Here is a 27,424-nt window from a genome sequence, read left to right on the forward strand (position 1 = left end):
GGCACAAGTGCCAACAACCACCAGGACCAACTACAAATGAGAATGAATAACATGAATGAATGTTCCTGTAGTGCTTTACCACCAACCAGAACATCTTTGAACACATCCTCTGATTTCATTCTTCGGTCCACATGCTTGAGAGCCTTCTGTGTCCCAAGCAAACGTCCTAGGAATTTAGGTCCTAGAAATTGTGGAAAAGGTATCTTTCTCATGAAGCTTGCCATGAGCTGCACAACAAACTAGTGAGATATGTAGGTCAAGTACTGTTATTATTCATCTTTACAGATGAAGACATTCTAAGGCTTAATTAAAACTCAGATTTAAATCACTACCATTCTAGGAATTGGAGCCTCGGGTGAAATTTTATTACTTATATTTTCTTTCTCAAAACTTCAAAACTCGGTGCTTTAATACATGGTATACCCTGAAATACCATCTTCATAAATATAATGAAATTCCACAGCAGAAACTTCTGTATTTAAACCATTTATTCCAGCACTCAGTGCTAGAAGAGCCATTTCATGTGATAAAGTCACAGCTGGTCCACCTTAAGTTACTGCTCTGTGAGCCTGATGAAGCCTTTCCTGCCAACAGAATTCCTGTGATATCTGAAATGTATCAGCTTTTTACAAAACAACCTTCATAACTAAAATATAATTAACTGCCTCTATTATAAACTCTTTTTAAAATATAACATCTTACCATTTGCACTGAGTCACATAATTATTAGAAATGAGGAAGGTTTTACTTTTTCTAAGTTTAAAACATAGCTTGTAAGTGGAAAATAGTCATTGTTACTTTAAAAGATATGTAAGCCACATATGAACTCTGTCTCTTCAGTGTATATGACTAGAGGTGGGGGGTTTTCTTCCTTGAGAAAAAAAATTTATATTAATTTAAAAATATATAACTATGGCGTGAGACCCTCTTTTTCCTCCTTAACGCTGGTAACTTTTAGGGACTGTTGGAGATATATTCAGGTAACCAGATGCTAAGTGGGAATTTTCTTGTAAATACTGCACATTCTAAAGAGAAAGATGCAACCTGTTTGGGGCTTACCAAGGGGTGGTGAGCCTGCCCTCAGCTATCAGTCATGGAGCAGAAGATCAGTGCTGGGAAGGGCAGAGAATGGTCTGAGCCACTGTGGCAAGAGATGAGGCTTTCCTGCCTTCCTGGGAGAGGAGAGAGAACATGTCCCCATGCTCTCCAAGCCTGTGAGAGGGCCCCATGAGGATACTTACCAGAGTTGGGGAGCCTACAAGAAGAGGAGCACATCTCTTCCCACAGTTGGACTTCTGGCAAGCAGATCATGTAGCACCAACCTGAGCTGAAAAATAAAGAATTGGAGAGAGATGTCCTGGCAGAGAGGGGAGTGGTCGCCGAGCAGCCTGCCCTGCATGAAAACGTGTCCACGTGATGGGACCGGGTGTGCTTACGCCCTCTCCCAGCATCCCACCCAAGGTGTGTGCATGTGTTCGCAGAGGGCTGAGTGGAGGAAGCCAAGCTGGAGCCAGAGCTTGCACGTCTGGAACTGTGCAGTGGGGAGTGCACCCTCCCCTGAAGAGCCCTCCAGGAACTCATGTGGATACAGTACAACCCGCAGGGCTGTGCCTTCAAGAGGGCATCAGAGGCCAAGTTAGGGTTCCCCTGACAACCAGTGACAACCACAGAGACACCCAGCCTCCGCCAGATCAGAAAGCCCCAAGCCCTTCTGTACCCTCCTCCCCAACTGAGCACAGGAAGGAGGCAGGGTCTGGGGCTGGGGGCAGCCAAGGTTGACCATGACCCCCAGGTTTGGTAAACCCCCAAGACTGGCCTGTGGTGAGGGAGAACAGCGTTTGAATCAGATAGGACATTGGAGTTTTATTCAAAATGGATTCTTCAAGACTCAAAGGGACCAGGAAGTCATGCACTGTTCCCGAAATGTCAGTTGGCCTGTTGCCCATCTGGAAGGAGGGACTGGGCATGGCCCATGTGGGAGCAATGAGTAGAAAACAATAAAACATTCAGGTGTTTGAACCCCAGAGGAATTGAGAGAGTTGAGACTGTTCCATGAACGGGTCCCATGTATATATAGGATGTCCCCCAGAAATGTATATACACACTTTGAATAATTATAAAGGCAGTCTTTATTAAACTACAGTTCATTTTCGAAATTGAGCTGTCAGCTGTTAAAGTGTGTATACATTTTGGGGGACACCCTGTTATATTTGTTTCAGGATCAGCAAAACAAGTTCCGTGTAACCAGGGTCCCTCTGCCTTCCGGTGAAGTCGGTCCCAGGCCTTGCTCCCTATCCCATCAGGCTGACGTGCATGACACTCCCATGTGACCTGAGCAGGCCACTTTACCTCTGGGAATGTTAGTGTCTTCATCTGCAGGTGACAGGCGTCCCTGGGCCCCTTCCAGCACGTCTGTGAACATGGTGGGCGATGTGATTTACAGGAAAGGATTAGCTCAGGCCTGGGGGTGAGAGTGCAGAAGGGTCATGGCGATCCTGGGAGGGAGTCTGTCCCTGTTAGGATGCTAATCCCACGGAGGCAAGGAGTGAATATATTTAAATCAGATGGCGGCTATTGGAGACCAGGCTGGGGGGATAATGGGCCCAAGACTTAAACTGCTAGGGATTTCATTTTTGAACAGTAGGAAGAGGAAGATGCCCTGTGGGAAAAATGACATGAAGTTGAGAGAGGGAGCTGAGGAGAGCAGAGCTGGTGTAAGTGGAAGGTGGTTGGAGGTGCCTTTTGGTTAGACCCTGGGGTTCTTTCTTGCTTAATAGAATGCCAGTTACCCGACACTCTGTCCCCAGCAAGCCAGAAGGGATGGAAAGCGAAGATGTACGTATGTGCAGATGTAGCTGGAGTAAAAGATGTTAAATTTCTGGTGAGCATTTCTGGGAGGGTTGGGATGGGGGAAGCATTTAGCCGGAAGAAGCTTTCTTTCCCTTGAGCCCTTGGCCGGTGATGTTGTTCTTTACTGGGTTTCTGAACCATATCGCGGGTACGTTTTTATCTCCTTCCTGCCCTGATCTCTGCACATCTACTCATGAATTCTCAGGGTGTCCACAGTGCTGGGTCCTAGAAAGATCAGTGCTTTGATCTTTATGATCTTTATAATAAGGTTATTCAGCAGCTCTGCTGCTCTGAGATTCCATTTCAGGGTGTCTTTTAGTGATGGAATTCACTCCTTTTCAGGAAAAGAACTGCAAAGGTCAGCCAGGCGCCTAGTCACTCTATTTGGTGGTTTCTACTCTAACTCCTGCGAGGGGCTGTTGGTCAGTTTGGTCCTAAGCAGACCTCATGGCCTCCTAATAATTGCTAGTTATTAGATTGGCAGTGGGATGGTGGGGAGAGCGAATTACGGAGCTGATTCATTCAAATGCTGTTCCCAAAGTTTCTGCTTGAATTACAGAACTGTGCTTCCCCACCCCCAGCCTCCTTCCCGCCACCTCTGCCACCGCACACTCCCAGGGCCGGGCGGCGGGCTGACACTTCTGCCCTTGTTAACCACAGAGATTTGCCCTTGAGAACTCCAGAGGGAAAAATATCGCCTAGGTTTATCGAATGGAGGAGCAATGACTAAATCACAAAAGTCATTTTACTGCGTTGTTTGCTCGTGGTCATTTGAAGATAAGAAAATAAAGATGTTTGGCGTGTGTTAAAGGTTTTCTCCCATCCTTCTTGAAACTATTGATCCTCTGAAATGATGTGAAGAGGGAAACTATTTCCGCTCTCTTCAGCAAAAGTAAACCGCAGCTGGCTTTTCCCAGCATGCTTGGCCATTTCCCTTGATCTAAAGCTAACACCTAAATGCTCTCTTTTTTTTTTTTTTTTTTTTCCTAGCCAACCCAAAATGTTTTTAAGCAAAAGAACGGCTTAGACGTCAATGATTAAACCTTGGGCATTTTTTGAGCTTTTTTCTTTCTTTCTTTTTTTTTTTTTTAAGAAATGTGATTCTTTGCTTTTTATTATTTTCCTCTCTCCCTTCCTTGATGCTACCTCGGTAGCTGCCGTGTTTTAAATATTGACAAGATGAGATAGTTTTCTGTTTATATCAGCAGTCGTCTGTCTGTGAGATATGGACGAATCAGAACGCTGGATTCCCTTTCTCAGCCATCCATCAGGTCCATAATGTAAGGTTCCAAACGGTTATATTCTTGTCCTGAACTTGCGCTGTGTGATGTGTCGCAAAGTGTTGTCAGTGGCCGCAGGGACTGTGTCCTGGCGATGCAGAAAATGCGTGATGTCTAGTGACTCCTGAGATTTTTGTCTATGATACTTCATTCACTGTGCCTTGTGACCAGTTGACGTGCAAACATTGTCTAAAATGAGAAACATACTTGGTTTTGAAGTCTACAGTTAAAATCTGTCTCATGTGAGTTTTGGCTTTCATATCAGGTGTCTGTGTAACTTGCTTTTACAGGAAGAAGGAAAAGGGTAAATAGGTATATATATACACATGTGTATATATATATATATATATCGGTGTTTTTCTTCCCCATTTTGTACTTCCCCGTGTCCATGGGCTCGTCAGCCCACTGTGTCTAACAGTTCTCCAAGGTTCATGCGCTTTACTAGTGAGAAATATTGGTGTGTGAGTTGCATGATATTCCGTATCCGTTTTATGCAAATGTGGGAGGAGGCGAGCCAGGGGAGGCACTGTTACAGCTCAAAGTGGTTCTCAGCCTTTTGCATCTGACAGCACTGAATTGATCTCTGGAATGTGGAATCATGACCCATTTTACTCTGAGCTGCTGAATAGTATTCAGATGCTCACATTTCACCAAAATTCATTTGTGTTTGGAAAGGAAACATTTTAATGTTTGGGTTTTTTTCCATTTTGTTGTTTAAACTACAGCCCTGTTTTCACATCCTGTTAAATTATTCCCATTGACTAGCCTACCGTCTGAGAGGCTGTGACATTTGGTTGAGAATCACAAAGCAGAGCTCGTGGGGCGGCATGCGAGGGGCCTCTTCTCGGGGTGCCACGCCAGCGCACCCCTCCTCCTGTGCATGGGACTTCTGGCTCTTGGGGACCAGGGGGGTCTAGATGTTGCCTGGTGCTGGTGCTCTGAGGTCCAGCAGTTCCTCCTGAACCTGCAAATGCTAAAACGTGCTTTCGTGTTCAGAAGTGGCCATCTCTGCTCTGTATCATCAAAAGGAACAAACTCATTATAACCAACTGCATTGGACCAAACTAGCATTCTTTATTCTTTTTTTTTTAAGGAATTACAACAGCATCCTGCTTTTGTGTGTGTGTGAATGTTTGAAGGAGGCTTTTTCTTACATTCACATTCAAGTAGCCGTATACATATTTATAAGCAGAGAGCTATATGTAGCATTCTGCAAAGCCTTAGAGGTAACAGAAATTAAAGGTAATCACAGAAATCTATGTCTGATGTTGGGGGGAGCCCGTCTCTGACATTTGTCAGAATTATTGAAAGTGAAACCTTAAAATAGCAGTTGTCCTTTAAAATCATTTTAGTTTTCCATTAAGTGTTTTTGAAGAAGTAGGAAATAATGTTTGTTAATATTCGGATCTAAATTTACAAACAGGTAGGTGGGAGCAGTTCCTAGTAGGAGAGATTTAAAAGCCTCAGTTTTTAAAAAGCCAATTAAATTCTAATTTAAAAATATAAATTTAAAAAAAAAATAAGAGAGGGCTTGGATGATACCATGCCTTCCTGTCGTGTTAGAAAGCTAAGTCATAGCCACGGCTTTTACTTACTGGCATCCTTAAGAAGTAAATGAATTTTCTCAAGAAGAAAATAAGAATACAAATAATGCTTCCCCCTTTGTATTCTCAGAGCATATAGAATATGTATTATCTTCAGTTTCCTTTTTTAGGGGAGAAAACTATACGATAAAATATTTCAACGTCTGCCTTAGGCATCTGGTACATTTGTACTAAAACCATGCAGCTTTGCCACCTTTTGAAATAATACAAAGTTTAAAAGCTGCTTTAGACTCTGCCATGCAATAAAAACCTATCTGTAGACTTCTGTGAATTACTTTCCTGTGTTATAACTAAATTCAGCTCCTAGTTTTATGTTTTTCAGCTGGTGGTCTGAGACACTTAATTTAATGACATCGTACAGACATGACCCAATTATGATCCTTCAGATTCAGCCCAACTGTGGATTTCTAGTTGGCAGTTGGCAAATACCTGTTACACAGAATCAGTTCTCCATTTAAAATTCTAATCTCAAATTCTGTTTTTTCTTACTGGGGACCGAGCCCACCACCCAGGCATGTGCCCTGACGGAATGGAAACGTGACCCAGTGGTTCACAGGTCAACGCTCAACCATTGAGTCATATCGGCTGGGCAAATTATACTTTTTTCTTTCGAAGGCTAATTTTTCTTTGAGTTTGAAGGGATAGTTAATAAAGTACATTTTCCTCTGTATAATTGATATATCCTAAAGGAAATAAATAAATACACACATGCCAAGGAAATGATGTTTTAAGCCATTGCCCAATTATTGAAATATTAAGATCATTCAATACAAGGGCCTAAAAGAAAAGTTTTCTCTAGGTATTTTAAGCTCTAAAGAGGTAGCCTGAACACATTTAGGAAGAGTGGCTTGAATTATTTCCATTATTCTTATGTAATTACTTAAGCTTTTTAAAGAGTACTGCCAGTCAGTGGTAGTTTAAAATACGACGGAATTTACCCCAGACATTTCCTACTTCATTTTTTTATTTTAGTTAAACATTATTGCTTCATTGGACCCATGTTTAGATCTACTTTTCATTAAGGATAAAGTTTTATTATAAATCATTATTTGAGGCCAAAGACCTTTTAGGTCTGTTTGATTTTTATTTCATATTTAGTGAACATTTTTAACTGAAAGATTATTAGTTCTTTCAACTTACCTGAAAAAATACAGGTATTATCTAGGTACCAATGCACTATTTAACAGAAGCTAATAGTTTGAATTCATTTTACATATAATGCCAAACCCCAGATAGTCAGTACCCTGCCCAGCTCCTCCTAGCTCATTCCTGCTGTAATTCAGCCCCCAGGAGGGCTGAGACCTAAAGCACCCTTGTTCTCTGAACTCTTTTGTTCCTACAGTCAATCAACCAGGGGAAGCTGAATCCCACCCCAGGGCTAAGGCCACATGTGCCCTTCACCACAGTGTGATGCCAAGTCCATCCGTTCCTGTTAAATTAATTCCAGAGGGAAAACGCAACACCTGAGCTGAGTCTTCTAAATATTCTTAGCTCTAAGGTTTAAAACAAACAAGTTGATGAATATCCAGGAAGAAAAGAAATTTATTTTCTTACCAATTCAATATTAAGAACACTTTTCCCTCAGTTTGAAAATCAATTTCTGGAAATAGCACTAAGTATAACAAAACTCAATTTCTATTTCCAGAAAGGTAGATTCAGCCACGTAGAGAATTTAAAAATATTTGGACTCGAGCAATGTTTCAAGGCCAGAAAGAAAGTAAAGGAAGGATTATATTTCTCTTCCCTATAATTACCTCCCCCAACCACGAGGGGGAGGTCCCGTCTGATCACTCTGGATTCAAAGCAGGTGGTTTGTGATTTCTGGACAAAGTGAAATCCTAAGAGAGCAGATGATGCTGTTGCCAAACAAAGTTAAATGGATGTGCCACTAATTTCTTCAAGTGGTTATCTCATAAGAGATCGGGGTGATTTCCAGATGGAGGTGGTACGTGCTGGGGCCCGTTATTCCCAAAATGGCTGCTACAGTTTATGCTGGATGATGTAAATATTTGGATTAGCATTTGGCTGTAGTTCTGCTTTAAGTGTATGGAACTCACATTGAAGTTCAATTATAAAAGTGCCTGAGTTAATGAAACAATTAGAGAATGAGTTTGCATATGATTTGCATGCTTAACATACTAACACCTGAAACGTCCCCATAACTCCAGCTTCGCCCCACCCACCCCTCCTCCTGCAACCCATCGTGCCCCCAGCTCCTGCCCTGTCTGTGTAGGCTGTTGTGAAACTGCCTGCTGAGCTCGGCCAAGGTTCCTCAGCTAGACGGTGACAGGGCTAACGTGAAGATCTGATGCTTGGTTTGAGCTGTCACTTCAGCAGATGCTGGATCGAAGGATCTTTTGATGCCAACCAGCTCCTTTTGTACCATTCCACGGAGTTGTGTGCAAACTTCTGTTGTTCCGTTAACAGTGTTACCTGTGACTTAAATGTACGACACCTGTTGCTATGTTGTTGTTGCTCTATGGGGAGGGGGAGGGAGACGGGGGAAAGTTAATGGGGGAGATTAGAGGATGAACTGCTATAGGTGTTGGGAGAGCTTTTAATTAAGTACACATCGCTGCATGTTTCCAGAGAGAGATTGTCACATAGACGTTGTTACACTCAGCCTCAAAATAACATTGAAATCTACATAGCCTACATTTTTTAATTTTATACTGGATTTTTTTAGACCAAATCACAGCCAGTTGCAATGAAGACTGGAGAAATAATAAAGAGCCAGATGTTTGAGAAAGAAGGAAATGAAACGATCAAAATAGGAAGTCAGGGGAAAACTTAATGCTAAACTTAATTGCAGTCAGTTATGGTTCTTACGTAATAAACATTCATATAGCTATAAAGAAAAAAACTCAAGAATGAATCAGGGATGGATCATAAAACAGACAAAAACGCTAAAATAGATATCCCAGGTAAAGTCCTAACAGTATCCACAGATGGGAGGATTGAAGAACCACACCATCTGCATGTAAACCAGCAACTGGAAGAAAATGAACTCACAGAGTAGCTCAGATTAGAACATGAGAGAGGAGTGAGAGGGGTTCTGACTGGTCACACGCTCCAGTGAGAAGCCCGGGAAAGAGCATGATACTGAGTGTGCTCTTTCTGGGACTGGGGTGACACATCTTAAAGAGAAAAGCATCAGGTTCTCTCCCTCTATGCAAAGGTCTGTGCATTCCCAAGGGACTCTAGAATTTTCTTCTGGTTTCCCAAAGCCAATTAGAAACTTCCAGAAGGCAAAGCCTGTGCCTAACATGCTCCAGCATTGGCAGCCACCTTATAGGCCACTTAATGGAAGTCCAAAGTGCACAGGAAAAAATTGGAATGCTGGTCCTCTTCCCCAAAACACACATCCTGGAGAATTGTGGTTATTAGTCTTTGGGAATCTCTATATTCTTTCAGAGAATTTAATGAAAGCTATGGACTTTCTCCTCCAAAACACCTACATCGAAAACGTTGCATTGTTACTAGACTCCTTGAAAATCCTACTTAAGGAATCCTACAGTGTCAACCCATATGCTAGTACATCTACGGAATGTGGTCCCTAGCCAAAGTTTTGCTTGGTTTGGGAGCTCATGAGACCTTTTTATATTTTTTCATCTCCTAAGAAAGGTAATTTCTCATAATTCTATAAGACCAGTCAAATCCAGGTTAGGAAAGAGTGGCTTTGGAAATCTGCCTACTGTCTAGTTTTAATTATGTCTATTTGAGAAGAAAGAATTTTGAAAAATCAGAATTTTGGCCAGGGGAAAGAGTAAGAAATCTCCCATGTGTAATATCTAAATCAGACTAGAGCCCAGAAAAGACCTGCCAACACAGGCCTTTGACTTTATAGATCTCACACTAAACCGTATTCAAGCAGACTGGGTTTTATTGCGTTTCGCTTCATTGAGCTTCATGGATGCTGTATTTTTTTTTCAAATGAAAGGCAAAAAGATTATGACTAAAATAAAAAATAAATATTGCGACTGTCTTTATTGTAATACTCACCTGATTGCAGTGGTCTGGGATCGAACCTGCAGTATCTCCGAGGTATGCCAAAGCAATAAAACAGGCTGAGGCTAACCTCGTGGAAAACGATACATCAAATGATGGGTCTGCCCTAGTGGGCATATGTGTTATATGATAGCCCAGCATATGCATATATGCTTGTATTTGTGAGCCAGGATCCTCAATTACATGCATATGCACATATGACCAAACATGGCATCGTAATGCCCACAACAATCACAGTGGCATTATATCAATGCAAATGACGTCAGGAGAGAAACGAGTTGTCATCCATTAGTAAGTCTTTCTTCTAAAATGTTGTTTAGTGTCACATACAGCCTTTTCTCCAGAGATAAAATTATTCAAAGGACATGGTACCTGTCATATTTGGGAACTGATATTTATGGAACTGAGTATTCTGCACATAAAAGCAATTCAAACTAAAAATTTCAAACAGGTTTAAAAACGGAAAACTCTTTCAAAGATTAGGCATTCTTTCCCCTGTAACAGAAAAGTATGAATTAGTAAGCCACTTATGAATATCTTAAAGACCTTTAATTTTAAATTATTTAGCTTACAGTGTCATTCTAACAATAGAATAACTCAAGTTCTTTCACACCTCAAAAATTAGCTCAGCTTTGGGAAATATGCTAATACATATAAAACCATAATAAACAGTGGAAGTGTTTATATACATATAACACACGCAAATTTATTTGCACATGTGCAGCACCTGTGTATATGATGAACTCGGGCTAGCCACAGGGAATGAACTTTGCCGACTGCTCATATTACCTCTGGAATAAATGTGATTTTCAGACAGGAGACTGGGGAGAACCTTCCATTACCTTGCGCCCTCCAAATGAAGCTACGGCCTCAACTCCAGTTCAGTATTGGCAGCACCACCCAGAAAAGCTCATCTTCCAGTCGTGTGATTACAAAGCTTTTGTAAGTTACCTTGAATTCAGTATTTGGGTCTGAGTAGGGGTAGTGGGTATATTTCTGGCTTCTTTATTTTATATTGAAAATATACCAAAATGCCCATCTTCCTAAAATGATCTCCCCAAATACATAGAGCTTTATAACCCTTTTAATCGTAGAAGCTTAAGATCTGTTTTCCCTTCTTACATAATTGTATATTTTAAATAAAATGTTGTACACTGAAACCTTAAAATGGAAATGAGTATCAATATAGCACATATAGACATCTCCATTCACCAGTGGTCTCAAAACATTGGGTCTACCGCCTTATAAAAATTCCAACCTCTCCTCATTGTTATCAATAGGATTATATTACTAAGGATTTTTTTAATAGGAGAGGGAATCAAGCTTAGCTGAGAATTGTGAGTAATCTGAACGGGTAATTGATCAAAAGATACCATAGGTTTGGGGGCAGGTGGTTGTCATGACTACAGCAGGAAACATAGCTGAACCCTCAGCAGCGCATTGAAACTGCCTCGCAAGTGTTTCAATTAGGACAAACTTTCCTGATACCTTAAAAGATAAGGATTTCACCAAGATCCTTTTTTCCTTAATTAAGATGTGGGCGTTCTGGTTTTCTCGAGCAGTTTAGGCTTTTTTTTTTTTTCCACTTGGTGTTATCTGCACCTCTTTTACTGCTTGCTTATCTTGAAACATGGGATTTATTTCAGTAGTCATTTCCCAAAATCTGTAGGAGTGAAATGCCCCCTTCTTCCTCCAAATCCTGGAGACTTTCTGAACATGCCTTCTCAGAGCCTTTGACCACGCTATGCCCCTGCCCATCCTCTGCTCGTCGGGACTTCCCTGGCTGCAGGACTGGTTGCCAATCCTGTTTTTAGAGAGTGCCAGGGTCTCCTCAGTCATGTCAGGAAAATAATTACCTTAATTCACTTAAAATGAAACACACCTAGAGCTCTTTTTTTTTTTCTGAAGGAAATTAGAGAAGGAAAAATGACAGATGGAAAGAACCCTACTGAAGCTTCAAAAAGTTGAGGAGTGCCCTAGCTGGTTTGGCTCAGTGAATAGAACATTGGCTTGCAGACTGAAGGGTCCCGGGTTCGATCCCGGTCAAGGGCATGTTCTTTGGTTGCAGGCTCCATCCCTGTCCCTGGTTGGGGCATATGCGGGTGGCAACCAATCGATGTATCTCTCTCATATCAATGCTTCTCTCTCTGTGTCTCTCCCCCTCCCTTCCACTCTCTAAATATCAATGGAAAAATATCCTCAGGTGAGGATTAACAACAACAACAAAAAAATAGTTGAGGAGTTCCTTGATAGCAAGGTGAAATAAACATTTTGCTAACATAGACGTGTTTGCTCCGGCTAGAACCTGGGGTGTGGTGGTGTTTTGTACTAAGGCAGTATGGGATCCCATCACCTAAGATCTAAGTGGTTGGTGATTCCAGGAAGAGAGCTTCCCAGCCTTCTGGTACCCCATTCAGCCCTCCACTGTTCATCTGCACCAGGGCCCCCTGCGTGGTTGAACAACCGAGGTGACATTGTCCCTCCCCACAGGCTCCCATCCCCTTCTCAGGTGGGTCAACCATCAGAGGCCACACAGCTGTGAAGGAAAGGGTCCAAAATAGGCATCTCTGCCTTGGAACAGCCTAACATTAATTACCTAAGCAGCCGACTAAGCCCAAGTGGGGTGCCTGTGGCTCAGCTCCTCAGCTGTCTCATACAACCCTGTAATTACAGAGACGGCAGCATGATTTATTTTTGCAGACATTGCTGCTTCAAAAAAACACAGGGAAAACATTTTTAGATGCCCCCATTTTGCAGTTAAATATGATGTGAAAGATGGTGTCTTTAGAGAATGCTGCAGTTTTATTATGAAGAGCAGTTTACAGCTTTCGGAACTGTAGTTAACTCCGCTGTGTCCTCTCTACAGAAGTCTTGATTCGTTAGGATTAGTTACTGTTCCTTCTTAAAAGTTGTGTACCAACTCACAGCCAGGAAAGCTAGCCAATGGTACTTTCACACTGTGTTTTTAAATCGCTGCTCATATTTGTACTTATAAGTCATTGGATTTTTGTGTGTGTGTTTTAGTATTTAGGTTCTATGCTGATTAAAGAGCTCAGGGGGACAGAATCAACCCAAGATGCTTGTGCAAAAATGCGGGTAAGTTTGCCAAACAATTTTATTTCTAATCACTGAAATACTAAATACTGGGTATGGATGCAAATTGCCACTTTTCACATTACTGCTTTCTTCATCTGTTGGTCTGCTGAGTCACACTGGTGTTGCATGAGAAGGTGTTCGGGCCTTGTTCATGTTTATACTTGTTATAGTTTGAGATGATGTCTTTTTGATATATTTATGTGTATGACATTTACACTTAAAGATCGAAAACAAATTGTATATACATGGATCATTGTCCAGATTAGGAGAAAAAAAATGATCTTTAGTTTATTACAAGAAAAATGTTTTCAGCACCCACTTGACAGTCTACGTACTGATTTTCTGAAAAGGCTGCCAATTAACTAAAATTTATCAGACTCAGAAGTACTGGGAACATGTTCTATAAAGCTAATATTCTTTATGAGGCTTCTTAATTATTCTTTTTAAGTATAAGAAACACATTCAACTCTGCATTGAGTCATATAATCACAGTGAATGTTGACAGAACTGGCCATTCCAGACGTCTGTGATTGGTGGCTGCAGGATTCCTTGGAGTCTGTACCAGCCAATCCAACTCTCACACTGCAGAACCACGCAAGCTCTTTCTTCCGAGAGTCCCTTAGTCTTGCTTCCTCCATAGCAGATGGATAGGGGTTAGAGCAATAGCTGACTGACAGTACAAATTAAGAATATTGGACTTATTCCACGTAGCAACTAACCGGAGTCAGATTTAACATCATTACTGGGTGAACCCTAACTTTTATTTTCGGCCAGATACCTTGTCATTTATTTTATATGAGCAGCTTTTGGTGGGAGTTACTTAAAAGCATATAATTGAACTAAAAACAGATATGAAAGTAAATATGTAATACCCATTGTTCATGGAAAGCTAAATGTGAGTGAGTCTTCATGAAATTGAGATCTCAGCATGTGATCGCTGATCTATTTTGACCAATTCAGTAGCAGATAGCCTGAAACAGTTTTCTTTCTACTTGATGCAGAAGTTGTATGTAAATTGTCAGCGTCAGTGAGCCTTTATTACAGGGACTGTGTTTATGAAAAAAGCTCTGGTATGTTCTAGGAACTCTAAGTCTAGTTTGGTTGCTGCTGAGCTGGCTCAAGAGTCACTTTTTAGTCATTATCATAACTGCTAACATTTACTGAGTAGTTACAATGTGCCCATCTCTGTGCTGAGTCCTGTGCATGTTCATCTTATTTCATCTTTATCACACCCCTATAAGATAGTACGACTATTATCCGCATTATACAGGTGGAGAAACTGAGGCTTAGAGCATGCATGACAAACTCAAAGGCTCACACGGGCCAAATAAACAAGGTTTAAGTTTATGTGGGCCACAAAAAAAACAAAAGCTTCAATTTTCATAGAAACGAAGTTTTATTTTGATAGAGACATGCTGAATACAAAGGGCTGAAATAAATGAGTAATCATTAACATAAAATAATAGAACATTTTAATAAAAATTAATTTTTTTTTCTTGAACATTAACTTAGCAGACACTGAATAACTGCACACATTAATAAGTATAACACAAATAAACCTATTTTTCTTGTTCCCCGAAAGCAAAATATTTCCTGTTGCGCACACCAAACAAGTCAGTCCAAGACTAATGACGTGGCAGTTGCCTGCTAAAATATTCGCTGCTAGTATTAGTGGAGAGAAATGGTGCGCCTACGCGTAAGGCGTGTAAGGGAAATGAATGCAACACGATTATAGTAATCAGTCATTAGCGAACATTGTAGTTTGTTATTAATAATTATGTATCCAGGATATTGTAAAAGTTAAGTTACGAAATTTTTATTAAAACATTTCTTACATGCCGTTATATTGGCTGGGCCACAAAAATATTCATTGTGGGCCAAATGCGGCCCGCAGGCTGTGAGTTTGACATGCTTGGTTTATAGAGTTAAATAACTGACCCCAGGTCACACAGTGAAGAATTTGCCCATCTGGAACTGGGACTCAGATCCATCTGACCCCAGAGCCCAAGCATTTATTATGTTCTCCAACTTCTGCTGGGCCTCATTTTCTTACTGAGAACATGAGAACATTGGACGAGAAGCCCTTCAGGGTTCCTCCTGGTTTTATAATTCTGGAAAACCTGTATTCTAAATATATATCATCAAAATGATGTCACCAGGGCACAAAAAGAAAATGGGAATGTTTTTCAATCAGCAAGCCCTGTAATGATGTTAGCGCTCTTCGTGAACATACCTAAGAAATTAACTTGGCATTTCTGATTTCATACTCTTAACTCAATTATCTGAGTCCAGCTACTTCAATGCTATCATCAGCATAAATAGTGGGTAGAGCTCATAGCACCATTTAACACACACCCGATCTGTGATTTGAATTTCAGTCAATTTCTTGAAATTAAGTGGGTCTGAAATTTCATTCCGCTAAGCAATGGCAAAGCCATTTTAATAGTCTCAGTGGAGAATAATTCTGTTAAATACTTGTCTGTTGCTTAAAATGAAACTGAAAAGGCTGCCGATTTACAGGCCATTCTTCTTTATGGCGTTCTTCTGGTTTGCTGCTCTAGGTGGTTATTTTGAGTGGTTTACATGAAAATGGGAGCTTTATTGCTTCTTAGAATATCTCAAACCCTTATTTCCCCATCTTGATTGAATAAGTATCAGCCTTTGATACGGGAGCTAAAGTTGCACTCACTGGATTCACCAGAGCCTTTCAAAATCAGAAGCGTGGATTTGATACTATCAGGGACTGCTAGGTTGTGAATTAGAACTCTCGCCAACTAAAAACGGTGTGGATCTCACCGTGCAGTTAATTTTCAGGTTGAACCTCAAGTTGCTGTTTTCTCTGTTTTCTGGCCGTTCAGCTCAAAGTCCCAGGATAATCAGTCTCCCCAAGGGAAATACTTTAGGACACAGATGATGTACAGTAAGATCTTTAGACCAGAGTATTGTAAATTCAAACTTTACCTGGCTTACTCTCTAAATTGAAGAAAAAAAAGAAGTTTTCAATTCAGCAGTATGCATTGTAGTTGAAATTGAAATTTCTGTCCCCGGAAGAAGTAAATCACTGTGGGTCCTTGTTCTGAGAAATGTTTCATTATATGCAGTTTGATAAACATAACTAAGATTTGGCTCCTGCTCTCACTGGACCTAGTGGAGGAGTCTACCATGTTACCATTTAATTACCCCAAAGTAGCAGAAGTATTACCATAGAGGTATCTTCATGTTGCCACGGCCTGATGGATTGTCATAGATGATCCCAAAAATGACATACAAGTGTGGTCTCCTAAAATCAGTTTATAAGGACTAATAACAGTTAACACTTGAGGTCTGTATGCCAGGCCCTACACAAATGATTATGTGCATTAATTCACCATGAGGTAAGTATTGCTATTGTCCCCACTTCACATATGGGGAAACAAAGGCCAAGGAAAGTTAAGTACATTACCCAGGGTTATTCAGCCAACAAGTGGTAGAACCAGGACTTGAACCTAGGCAGCCTAACTCCACCACGCACACTCCGAACCCCAGACTGTACCAGCTCTCTAATGAGCCAGTACAACGCTTCTTGCCCTGAGTTTTAAAATATTTGAAAAGATAGGGATCATTTTTATTGATAAAGAAATCGCTTTCCCTGGTCACTGTGGCTCAGTTGGTTGAGCATCTTCCTCTGCACTGAAAGGTCACTTGTTCGATTCCCAGACAGGGCACGTACCCAGATGGTGGGTTCAAACCCCATCAAGGTGCATATGGGAGGCGAGCGGTCAATGTTTCTCGCCCTCTCCCTCTCCTTCTCTCTCTCCCTCTCCCTCTCCCTCTCCATCTCCCCCCTTCCTCTTTCTCTGAAATCAATAAAAACATATTTTTTAAAAAAGAAATCACTTTAGAAACCCTCAAAGAACCTATAAGATTAGCACTGGCTAAACCATTTAGGTACAGACATATGTAGTAAGTTGGGCTATATTCTAATGTGTTAACATAAATAAAAATTGCAAGAGAGTTTTTATTGCATCCATAGAGACTGGAACATGTTTTTTCCACAGCACTCACTTTAACACATTCACTTTGCCCCAGCAGAAACAAAACAGTTTTCTCAGAGTAATTTGGAATGTTTGATAGTCACAGTTGGTTAATTTCTAAGTTTATCTAAACCTTTTTATTCATCCTTAGGGTCCCTTCCAATTCTAAAATAAAGTTAATTCTACACTAATCTTCCTGGTGTTTTATTATACACCTATTATTTCAATTAAAACTATGCTGTAGTACACTAACATGTGTAAGATAGTAGTAATTCACTTCATTCTATAATATGGAATCACTTCTGTGTTCATTCAGGTTATCCAGTCTTTTTCCTCTTCGGACCATCTTGAGATTTTTTTTAATAGGCTTTATTTTTTATAGCAGTTTTAGGTTAATTAAGAAAATTTGAGCATAAAGCACAGAGAGTTATCATATATACACTCATTCTACCCCTCCTCCTCGCAGTTGCCCTCATTACTGACGTCTTGCATTGGTGTGGTGCATTTGTCACAATTATGAACGAATATTGATATGTTATTATTAACTAAAGTCTGTGGTTTACATTTGAGTTCACTCTTTGTGTTATACAGTGTGTGGGTATTTCATACATGCATAATGTCATATATCCAACATCATAATATCATACAGAGAATTTCACTCCCTACAAATCCCCTATGCTCCTGCTATTCATCTCTTTTCTCCCCTGCCCCCCTAACCACTGACCTTTGTACTGTCTCTTTAGTTTTGCCTTTTCCAGAATCTCATAGTTGAAATTATACTGGCTACTTTCACTTAACAATATGCTTTTAAGGTTCCTCCATGTCTTTTGTGACTTGATAGCTCATTTTTACTTTATCACTGAATAGTATTCATTGTATGGACATACCACAGTTTGTTTAACCAATAACTTATTGAAGGCCATCTCAGTGGCATCCAGGTTTTGGCAATTATGAATAGTACTGCTATAAACATGTGTATGCAGGTTTTCATCTTAAGATTATTTTTCTCCTAGATTCAAACTCTAAATAATGCTCCTCTTAAAATTATCTTCTGAACTGTGTCTTGCGAAGAAGAGTCAATAGGAACTTGCATTAACACCTGATAATTTTTTAAGTAAAATTGCAATCTTTGCCTTCCCTTTTAGAGTTTTCTTTAAAAGCCGAAGAGATTGGCTATGCCTTGATATTGAGGCACACTTTTAAGAAGAATGGTTTCTATGAATTATATATTTTGCTCCTTAATTGTACAATTGGCTGCTTCTTTCTTTTACCATGACAACTTTGGAGACATTTACACGTAAAATTAAAATCTAAAAACATTGAGATATTTATTTTAATCTGAACATAGTTGTTTAGTGATGCCTTTTATGTTACTGGTTGGGTTTTCCAGCTCAATTGGTGCTCGGAGACAGTCTTCAAACTTATTTAACCAGTTCTTCTCGTTAGGTCATTTCCAATTTTTTCAAATTGTAGCCAATACTGTGGGTAATGTCCCCATACCTAACTCTTTCAAAACTGGTCTGATTATTTCCTTAGAATAAGCCACTAAATGTAGAATAGCTAGGTCAGAGGGTATACACATCCTGAGACTGGGTAAGAATTGCCCAGTTGCCTTCCAAAAAGCTTGTCCCAGTTCAGTCCCCCAGAAGCAGGACCTGGAAACGTGTTGACGTTCGCTTGTCACATGTCTCAGGGGCAAACACTTAATATCTTGGAGGGAGAGCGGGGGAACTTTCATGAGAAAACTGCACGTCTTCAGCATGACCCCTGGGCTTATGGGCTCTGTCTGACCGACATCTATTCTAGACGTAACTCTACAGTCTGTCTTTATGAAGAACATTTTATACTTTCACAGCCCTTGAGAGATCGTGGAAGAATTCAATAACTCTTAATTGCTCTGAAGACCGAGAGCTGCAGTTGAGTGCTAACTAAGGGTTTTTGGAAATCACTTGTCAAGTGGAGAATAGTGTGTTTTGGTAAATTAACTTCTCGCTGACTTAATGTAGGACGCAGTTTACCTGCACAGCAGCAGAGAGCGGTTCTGACAGTGACTTCCCATCAAACTCATCAACTGCATTTTTAGAGCAGAAGTTCTCAAAGTGTGGTCTCCAGACTAACAGCATCTGGAAACGTGTTAGAAATACAGGATCTGCTCGGCCAGGGTGGCTCATTTGTTTGAGAGTTGTCCCATGCACCAGGAGGTTGCTGGTTCCATTCCATGTCAGGGTTGGATTCCTGGTCAGGGCACATGCCCGGGTTGATGGTTTGATCCCCAACAGGGGCCTTGCAGGGCACAACCAATCAATGTTTTCATCTCTCCTTCTCTGAAATCAATAAAAACATATTTTTAGCCCTAACTAGTTTTGCTCAGTGGGTAGAGTGTCAGCTTGTGGACTGACGGGTTTTGGGTTTTATTCTGGTCAAGGGACATACCTCGGTTTCAGGCCATAGGAACCCTGATACAAAGGCTGGGAGAACACAGCCCCGGTCAGGGCACATGTAGGAGGCAGCCAATTGATGTGTCTCTCTCACATCAATATTTATATCTCTCCCCCTCTCTACCACTCTAAAATTCAATGGAAAAATATTCTTAGGTGAATATCAACAACAAAAAATACCATCTATAATAATAAAAGCATAATATACTAATTAGACTGGACGAGCTACCGGACGAAGCTGCCGCAGCAGGGGCCAAGGCAGAGGCAGCCACTGTGGCTGTAGGGGCCAAGCCCCTTGCACAAATTTCGTGCATTGTTTTTTTATAAATAGACTAGAGGCCCGGTGCACAAAATTCATGCACAGGTAGAGTCCCTAGGCCTGGCCAGCTATCAGAGCCGATCGGGGCCTTCCTTCCCCCGGCTGCCAGCTGGGGCCTTCCTTCCTTCTGCACCACCCCTGGTGGTCAGCACACGTCATAGCAAGCAGCCAAACTCTTGGTCAGTCAAACTCCCGAGGGGATGATTTATATATTAGCCTTCTATTATATAGGATAGATAAATAGACAGATAAAGAAAGAAAGAAAGAAAGAAAGAAAGAAAGAAAGAAAGAAAGAAAGAAAGAAAGAAAGAAAGAAAGAAAGAAAGAAAGAAAGAAAGAAAGAAGAAAGAAAGAGAAAGAAAGAAAGAAAGAAAGAAAGAAAGAAAGAAAGAAAGAAAGAAAGAAAGAAAGAAAGAGAAAGAAAAGAAAAGAAAGAAAGGAGGGAGGGAGGGAGGGAGGGGAGGGAGGGAGGGAGGGAGGGAAAGGAAGGAAGGAAGGAAGGAAGGGAAGGGAAGGAGGAAGGAAGGGAAGGGAAGGGAAGGGAAGGGAAGGGAAGAATCTTAGGCCTTACCTCAGACTTACTGTCTGTCCGTTCGGGCTGCTGTAACAAAAATACCATACACAGGGAGAAATTTACTTCCCACAGCTCTGGAGGCTGGGAAGTCCAGGGTCAGGGAGCTGGCAGATCAATGTCTGGTGAGAGCTCTCTTCCTGCTTCCTAGAGAGCCGTCTTTTCACTGCATCCTCAAATGGCAGGAGCAGCAGGGGAGCTCCTTGGGGTCTCTTTCATAAGCACAGGGAATCATGAGGGCCCACCCGCATGTCTCATCACCTCCCAAAGGCCCTACCTCCCAGGACGATCACATTGGGTGTTAGAATTCAACAGGAATTTTGATGAGACCACTATTCAGTCCATAGTCTGTTATTTACCGAGCCCTCCACGGGATTCAAAGGCACTGGAGAGACCGGGCACCACGGCCTTGGTCCACTGGGCACCCAGTGAGGCTGCTGATAGACAGGCTGCCCTGGGAGGATCCCTCTGCCACGGTGCCAGCAAACCAGCTGCAGGAAAGGAGACGGGGCATGGCTCTGCGCTGTGCCAGATTTGGCCCGGATGTGAGTTCCTCTGGGGGACAGCAGCCGTGTCTAAGGCCGGAGGAGCAGTTCGCATGGCTGCTTGCCCACAGTCTGTTCATGTCACATGGTCTCCCACAGGCTCTGCGTTTGCCCAGCCCCTGTATCAGAGTTCCTATGGCCAGAAAAGCCCTTGAGAGGTCATTTAGCTGGTTTCCCAGCCAAAGGAGACTTATCCCTGAGTCATGAGTGACAGGTAAATGTCCAAACTACCTCTAAGATAGCGGTCGCCAACCAGTGGACCACTGGTGGTCCGTGAGGTCTGAAAGGTTGGCGACCGCTGCTCTAAGACCTCCCGAGGGAGAAGCTTCCCAGCTGCCCTCCCAGGAAGTCTTTCCTCATCTCAGCGCTCGCCATCGGAGCTGGATTTCTGTCGAGGAAATGAAGGCTTCTATCCCGGAGGCTGGAAAATCACCAGATCTGTGGAGCGTTTGCCACCCCATAGGAATCTACTGGGGTATCTTTAATCACATCTGTGGTTCTCCAAGTTCCTTCAAGGCCTCCATGCCTGGCTCGGGCACTGAGGTTCTCTAAGGGTTTGCTGAGCTCTGTGCGTGGAGGAGCTGGCATTGTGGTAACGTCGGCGTCGTGCTCATTACCATACATGAACTCATTTGCTCATTCATGTAACAGTCACGGATTTCAGCAGCTGGTACATGGAACCCTAGGAAATTGCTCCAAGTTAGCCATTTTTGACCCTTAAATATGGCAGTTTTGCCTGGCCGGTATGGACCAGTGGATTGAGTGTCATCCCATACACCAAGAGGTCACCGGTTCAATTCAGCTTACACAAATAAATAAGGCTGACCCTAGCCAGTTTGGCTCAGTGGATAGAGCATTGGCCTGCAGACCAAAGGGTCCTGGGTTCAATTCCAGTCAAGGGTACATACCTTGGTTGCAGGCTCGTCCCCGGCCCGGGCCCTGGTCAGGGCTCGTGCAGGAGGCAATCAATCGATGTGTTTCTCTCACATCAATGTTTCTCTCTGTCTTTCCCTCTCTCTTCTACTCTTTCTAAAACTCAATGGAAAAATATCCATTGGGTGAGGATTAACCAAAAACAAATAACAAAAAAAACACACAAATAAATAAGGCTTGGATTCTTAACATACACAGATGGGAGTGTGAACCCCCCAGCAAAGCTGCAGATAGATAGGCCTTAGAAACCAGTGTTGCCTGACAGTGCATGCTGTAACGTGAGCAGTGACCAGGTGCTGATGGGGATGCGTGGCCACCCCCAGCACTGTCTGCCATTCACACGGGCCTGTCACAGCCTGCATCATCGGCACCCAGCCTGCCTCCAGTGCGGAGACAGGGATTCTTGGCACCCTGGAAAGAAAAAGAAAGGGCCCTCCTTTATCTTTTCTTCTCTGTTCAGCTCCGCTGAGCAGATTAGGTGGAATCTTTGTATCAGGACAGAAATCCCCGCTAATGCCTTCATTTCAGCCTGAGAGTGTGTCCTGACCCGCTGACTGCCCCATCTCTCCGCTCCCTTTCACGGACATTCGCTGTGTTCTTTGTCTGCTGCCACCGTTCTGAAGCAGCTCTTAATAAACTCAGCAACAAATTTTCTAACTGCTAACGCCACAGATTTCACCCAGGAGACCCCATTAAAGTAGCCGCTCCTCCATGTGCCAGCCACTAAGCCAGGCCCAGATTTCTCGGCCTCTTCAGTCCTCAGGGCATCAGGCACTGTTCCCACCTCCGAAGGAACCTTCTTCTCGACTTCCCGCTCTCAGGCTGCTTCCAGCTCTGTTTCAGGTTCTTTCATGGACTCTTCTTCCTGCTGCAGCGGGTAAATATTCTCTTTCCTCAGGGGTGGTTCTTAGACCTCCTTTTGCTCACTCCATCTGCTACCATTTCTTCAGCCATATCCTCTATGTGGGTGGATTTCCAGATGTGATTCTTTTTTTATATATGTTTTTATTGATGAGAGAGAGAGAGAGAGAGAGAGATCAGTTGCCTTTCACACGCACCCTGACAAAGGATCAAACCTGCAACCTTAGTAAGATAAGTTCCCTGACTGGGAATCGGACCGGCAACTTTCGGTGCATGGGATGACACTCAACCAACTGAGCCACATGGGCCAGGGCTCCAGATCTGATTCTGGTTTCTGATTTCCTACTAATGATCAAACTGAGCACATTCAAAAGGATTGTGTGCAAAAACGTGCTCCCCTCGAGTGTTCCTTATCCCAGCGAATGGCCTCTTTACCCGTGACATCCTCTCGTTCTCTCACCTCCGGGCGGATCAGTTAGCAGATCTTGATACCTCCTCATTGGAACTGTGGCTCCCTGGGCGGATCAGTTAGCAGATCCTCTTGATGCCTCCTCATTGGAACTGTGGCTCCCTGGTGCATTCTCCAGCGCCTCTACTTCATCCCAGCTGCTTAGGCTCTCTCGTTGGGTTTGTACCAGAGCTTCCTGCCTCCCTGCACTCAGCCTCTCCTTGTTCCTGTCCATCCAGCCATCAGAGCTATCTCTCTGCGACACAGATTTGACTGTCTCACTCCCTCCTTAGAAGCTGCCACTGGATCCTAGCTTAGCAGAGCAAGTCACAATCTTCCAAACCTACTGCACCAGCATCATCTCCCACCAACTGCCCACACCCACAACATTCTTTCTTAGTTCCAGGCATATGTGTATGTGTATGTTGATTCTGCTGCTAAAACAGCCTCTTTTGTCCTCTTTTGCCACCTGGAAATTCCTAATTGATTTTAGAGAGGAAGAGAAAAGGAGAGAGAGATAGAAACATCAATGATGGGGATGATCATTGATTGGATGCCTCCTGCACTCCCCCTACTGGAGATGGAACCCACAACCCCAGACATGTGCCCTGACCTAGAATTGAACCTTGACCTGCTGGTTCATAGGTTTATGCTCAACCACTGAGCCACGCCAGCCCAGCTCCTATTTGTCTTTTAAGACCAGCTGGCAGGCAATTAGTGTTTGTTGAATGAATGAATGAATGAATGAATGAATGAATGATGAATGAATGTCTTGCCCCACTCTCTCATGCAAACTGAGGCTCTCCCTGCTCAGTACTCTGTTGACACTTTGTTCATATCTCTGTCACATTAGTCGACACTTGTATTGTAGCCGTTCACTGTATCAGACCAGGCCAGGAATGTGCTGCTCTTCCTCTCCCTCTCCCCAGCCCTCTTTCCCACGAGCCCAGTCACAGGCTCAGAATCCTTCTCAACACAGCCCTTCAGACAGCCCTTTTCAGCCAACTGCAGCTAGCACACAATTTGAGGTCTGTTTCATGTCCCCTGAAATAGATTCTGAGTTTTTCCAGAGCCCAATGAGCTGCCTGATATAACCACTCAATTGCTAAAAACGAATGACAAATGGGTTTTTCTTGTTTTAATTTTTAATTTGAGAGGGGGGTTCTTAATTACTAAATAAATGTTGATATTTTAACCTTATGTTAGTTAAATATTGTTTCATGTTACCAATAGATCTGTTCAGGAGAATACGCCTGGTATTCACGGCAGGAGATAGGCAAGGTGTTTCGTTGCAATCCATGGTTACTCTTTGCAAAGAATTCTTCACAAACTGCACATTCAGCCCACCAAACCCCTTCCTGTGCCTGCCACAGCCCTCTCTCTTTCCAGAGTTCAGTCCACCGCTTTGCCTTAAAACCAGCACACTGCACACCATTTCTCCTAGCCTGGCCTCTGATTTATCTTGCACATGCTTAAGAGTTGGTTGGGTAAAGCATTAAAAGGGTAAAAATATCTAACCTTACATCCCAATTTCATAGTGTCTTTTTTTGGCAATCACAAAAGAAAATTGGTGAGTCTGGGTAATTTTAAAACTAGTTAAAAAGGTCATCAAGCTCTGGCCTGTGTTGCTCAGTAGTAAAGCACTGGAGGGTCTCGGGTTCCATTCCTGGTCAGGGACACATACCTGGGTTGCAGGTTTGATCCCCAGCCCCGGTCGGGGTATGTGAGGGAGGCAACCAATCCATGTGTCTCTCTCACGCAGATGTTTCTCTCTCTGTCTCTCTGTCTCTCTGTCTCTCTGTCTCTCTCTCTCTCTCTCTCTTCCTCTCTCTCCCTCTCCCTTCTCCTTGTCTTCCTTCTCCCTCCCTCCCTTCCACTCTCTCTAAAAATCAATGGGAAAAAATTTTCTTCAGTTGAAATTTTCTTCAGTTAGGATTAACAACAACAAAAAAGCCCTTCCAAAGAGCTGCTTTTTCTATACTGTATGAAACACCTAATAAATACTAAGTAGCAATCCTCTTAGAAATCCATTATCTTTATCTTTGAAATGGGTATAGTAACTATCCAAGAGATGTGTCAAAATTACTAGGACAAAATCACTTTTGAGTGGCTCAAGTGAGAGAGGCAGTATAATTATCATATTGAGTTCAATGGCCATCATTCACACTACCCAACTAAAAGCTTCCTTTCATTCTGGTCCATTGTCAGAATTCACAAACAGAAAATTGGAAAGTACATGTAAACGAATAAATCAAACAAGTTCATATTGTCTCCCAACTCCCTTAATATACACAAGACGGCTGGTAGTGGACCGCTCACAGCGGAAGGTTCCTGCATGTCAGTCCTAAGACTGTGCAATGTGCCGGGACCGGTTTGGCTCAGTGGATAGAGCGTCGGCCTGCGGACTGAAAGGTCCCAGGTTCGATTCCGGTCAAGGGCATGTACCTGGGTTGCGGGCACATCCCCAGTGGGGGGTGTGCAGGAGGCAGCTGATCGATGTTTCTCTCTCATCGATGTTTCTAGCTCTCTATCTCTCTCCCTTCCTCTCTGTAAAAAATCAATAAAAAAAAAAATTTAAAAAAAAAAAAAAGACTGTGCAATGCAGTAAACAGAACGATGAGAAAACAGAAGACACGGAGAGATGGGTCTGTAAAGCCTGCAGCGTTCCTAAAATAACGGTTTCGCTGCGTCCACATAGAGCCATCAAGCCTCTTCTGTTTACTTTTTAATGAATGTATGCGGTTGGCGGATTACTGAGATGGTTTCCACTCACCTTTTTATGTGTTTTCTTTCCTGTTATGTTCCCACCTGTCTTGTCTGGGAAACGCATCAGGCCAACTGTCAGGTAGGTCCCTCCGGCTGTGGGATGTGATTGTTAGGGGAGTATCCATAGCAGGGAAGAAGTAAACAGACTGTCAGTGACCTGTGATGAGTGGTACAACTAAACGGAAGAGGCACATACTAAATTACGCAGAAACCTCTTGCAGATGCAGGAAGCTGCAAGCTGCACGCTCTAAGAGTGTTTAGCCAGTGTGAGCATCTACCATATGAACTTGGCCTAAGAGAACGGAGCAGCGCTGAATGACAAAGCAGGTTACCTGGACCGGCCGAGTAACGGTCGGTGGCTCCGAGCACAGGTTGCACCCAGACGGCTTAGTTGTCACAGGCGGCATTACGTCCTGTGTGGCCACGGTGATTCCGCTATCAATACACTATCAGCTGTCACGGATTTGGCCAGGGTCAAGAAAAATGCATAGCGATGTATTTTACATCTCTTTTTAAAGAGCGTATTTAGACAGACCTTGCGCCCTGAAGAAAAAGAGTGACTAGGAAAAAAGGAGAGGTGGTATATATTTTATTAATGCTAACCTCACCCTTGGAGTTAAACCTGACATGGTCTAATTCAAGTCAGAAGAATCGTTGCTTGCAATCACCGTGGGAGGCAGTGTCATGCGTTTCTCCTTTTGATGGGGGGTGGGGGGGAGTGAGTGTCCCTTCATCCACATGACGCAGCAGAGCAAGCTCCTTCCAGAGCCTCAAGTGCAAGACAGACTCTGTATAAGCCCAAACCATAGCTAAGCCCAGGAGAAGGGAGACATAACATTTACATGAGAGTGTGTTTGGTGCATGCGTGTGTGTGTGTGTGTGTGTGTGTGTGTGTGTATAGAGCTCATTTTTATCTTTCAAGAGAAAAAAATTATGTGCTGCAGTTGCCATGCAACACAAACTGCTCTAACAGCTCTCTAATTTTAATTTCAGAAGTCCACCGAGCAAATGAAGAAGGTCCCTACTATTATTCTTTCAGTCTCATATAAAGGAGTCAAATTTATTGATGCAACAAATAAGGTGGGTACTGCACTTCTCTGTGGCTTAGATATCAGACACAGTCCTGAGTATGTGATCTAACATCCTTCGCTTCCCATCATGACCAACATGCCCCATGTTAATCACTCCCCACTCCCCGAACTTCATGCTCCCTAAACACAACTGCATACACACTCTCACGTGTATACAGAAGGGCACATTTCATTTTGCGGACTTGCCCTAGGATTCCTATACATACTCTGCTTTCACGTGTCTATGGAGCCTTCTCTAATAGATTGTGGCCACTTACTATCTGGCTTGTCCCTTTGGATCTAGAGAACATTAGAACAGGAAAAAAAATGATGTATAGAATGAAAATGAAGCAATGTCATCCTCTTAGACATATGTCTTTCCATTTCTCTAGAGACATATGTCCTCTCATTTGATACATGTAATGAATACCTCACCAAGGAACACATTTTCTGACTTTGATATTTTATAAGTGCATTTAATTCTCAGCTACTGAGATGGAAAAGAGAATTTCAGCTGTATTGTTTTCTTTATTTAATATTATTATTTTTTATTTCAGAGAGGAAGGGAGAGGGAGAGAAACATCAATGATGAGAGAGAATCATTGATCGGCTGCCTCCTGCA

The 27,424-nt window shown here is 42.5% G+C and overlaps 1 protein-coding gene across 23 annotated transcripts in view; it reads left to right on the forward strand.

Annotated features, from left to right (window-relative positions):
- Positions 1–27,424, forward strand: part of ANKS1B (ankyrin repeat and sterile alpha motif domain containing 1B) — a 787,939-nt gene that overhangs the window by 735,334 nt on the left and 25,181 nt on the right. For 10 of the 23 annotated variants that reach the window (XM_006084103.3, XM_023749887.1, XM_006084104.3 and 7 more), the window contains 4 exons: positions 10,556–10,684; positions 12,767–12,838; positions 25,800–25,811; positions 26,726–26,812. In XM_006084103.3, coding sequence (XP_006084165.1) covers positions 10,556–10,684; positions 12,767–12,838; positions 25,800–25,811; positions 26,726–26,812 — 300 coding nt within the window. Of the gene's footprint in view, positions 1–4,055; positions 4,131–10,555; positions 10,685–12,766; positions 12,839–25,799; positions 25,812–26,725; positions 26,813–27,424 lie in introns of all 23 variants that reach the window. The other 13 variants (XM_014451545.2, XM_023749892.1, XM_023749906.1 and 10 more) reach the window with 2 other exon arrangements.

This window comes from Myotis lucifugus, unplaced genomic scaffold (genome assembly GCF_000147115.1).
Source record: "Myotis lucifugus unplaced genomic scaffold, Myoluc2.0 scaffold_10, whole genome shotgun sequence".
Classification (NCBI taxonomy): Eukaryota; Metazoa; Chordata; class Mammalia; order Chiroptera; family Vespertilionidae; genus Myotis; species Myotis lucifugus.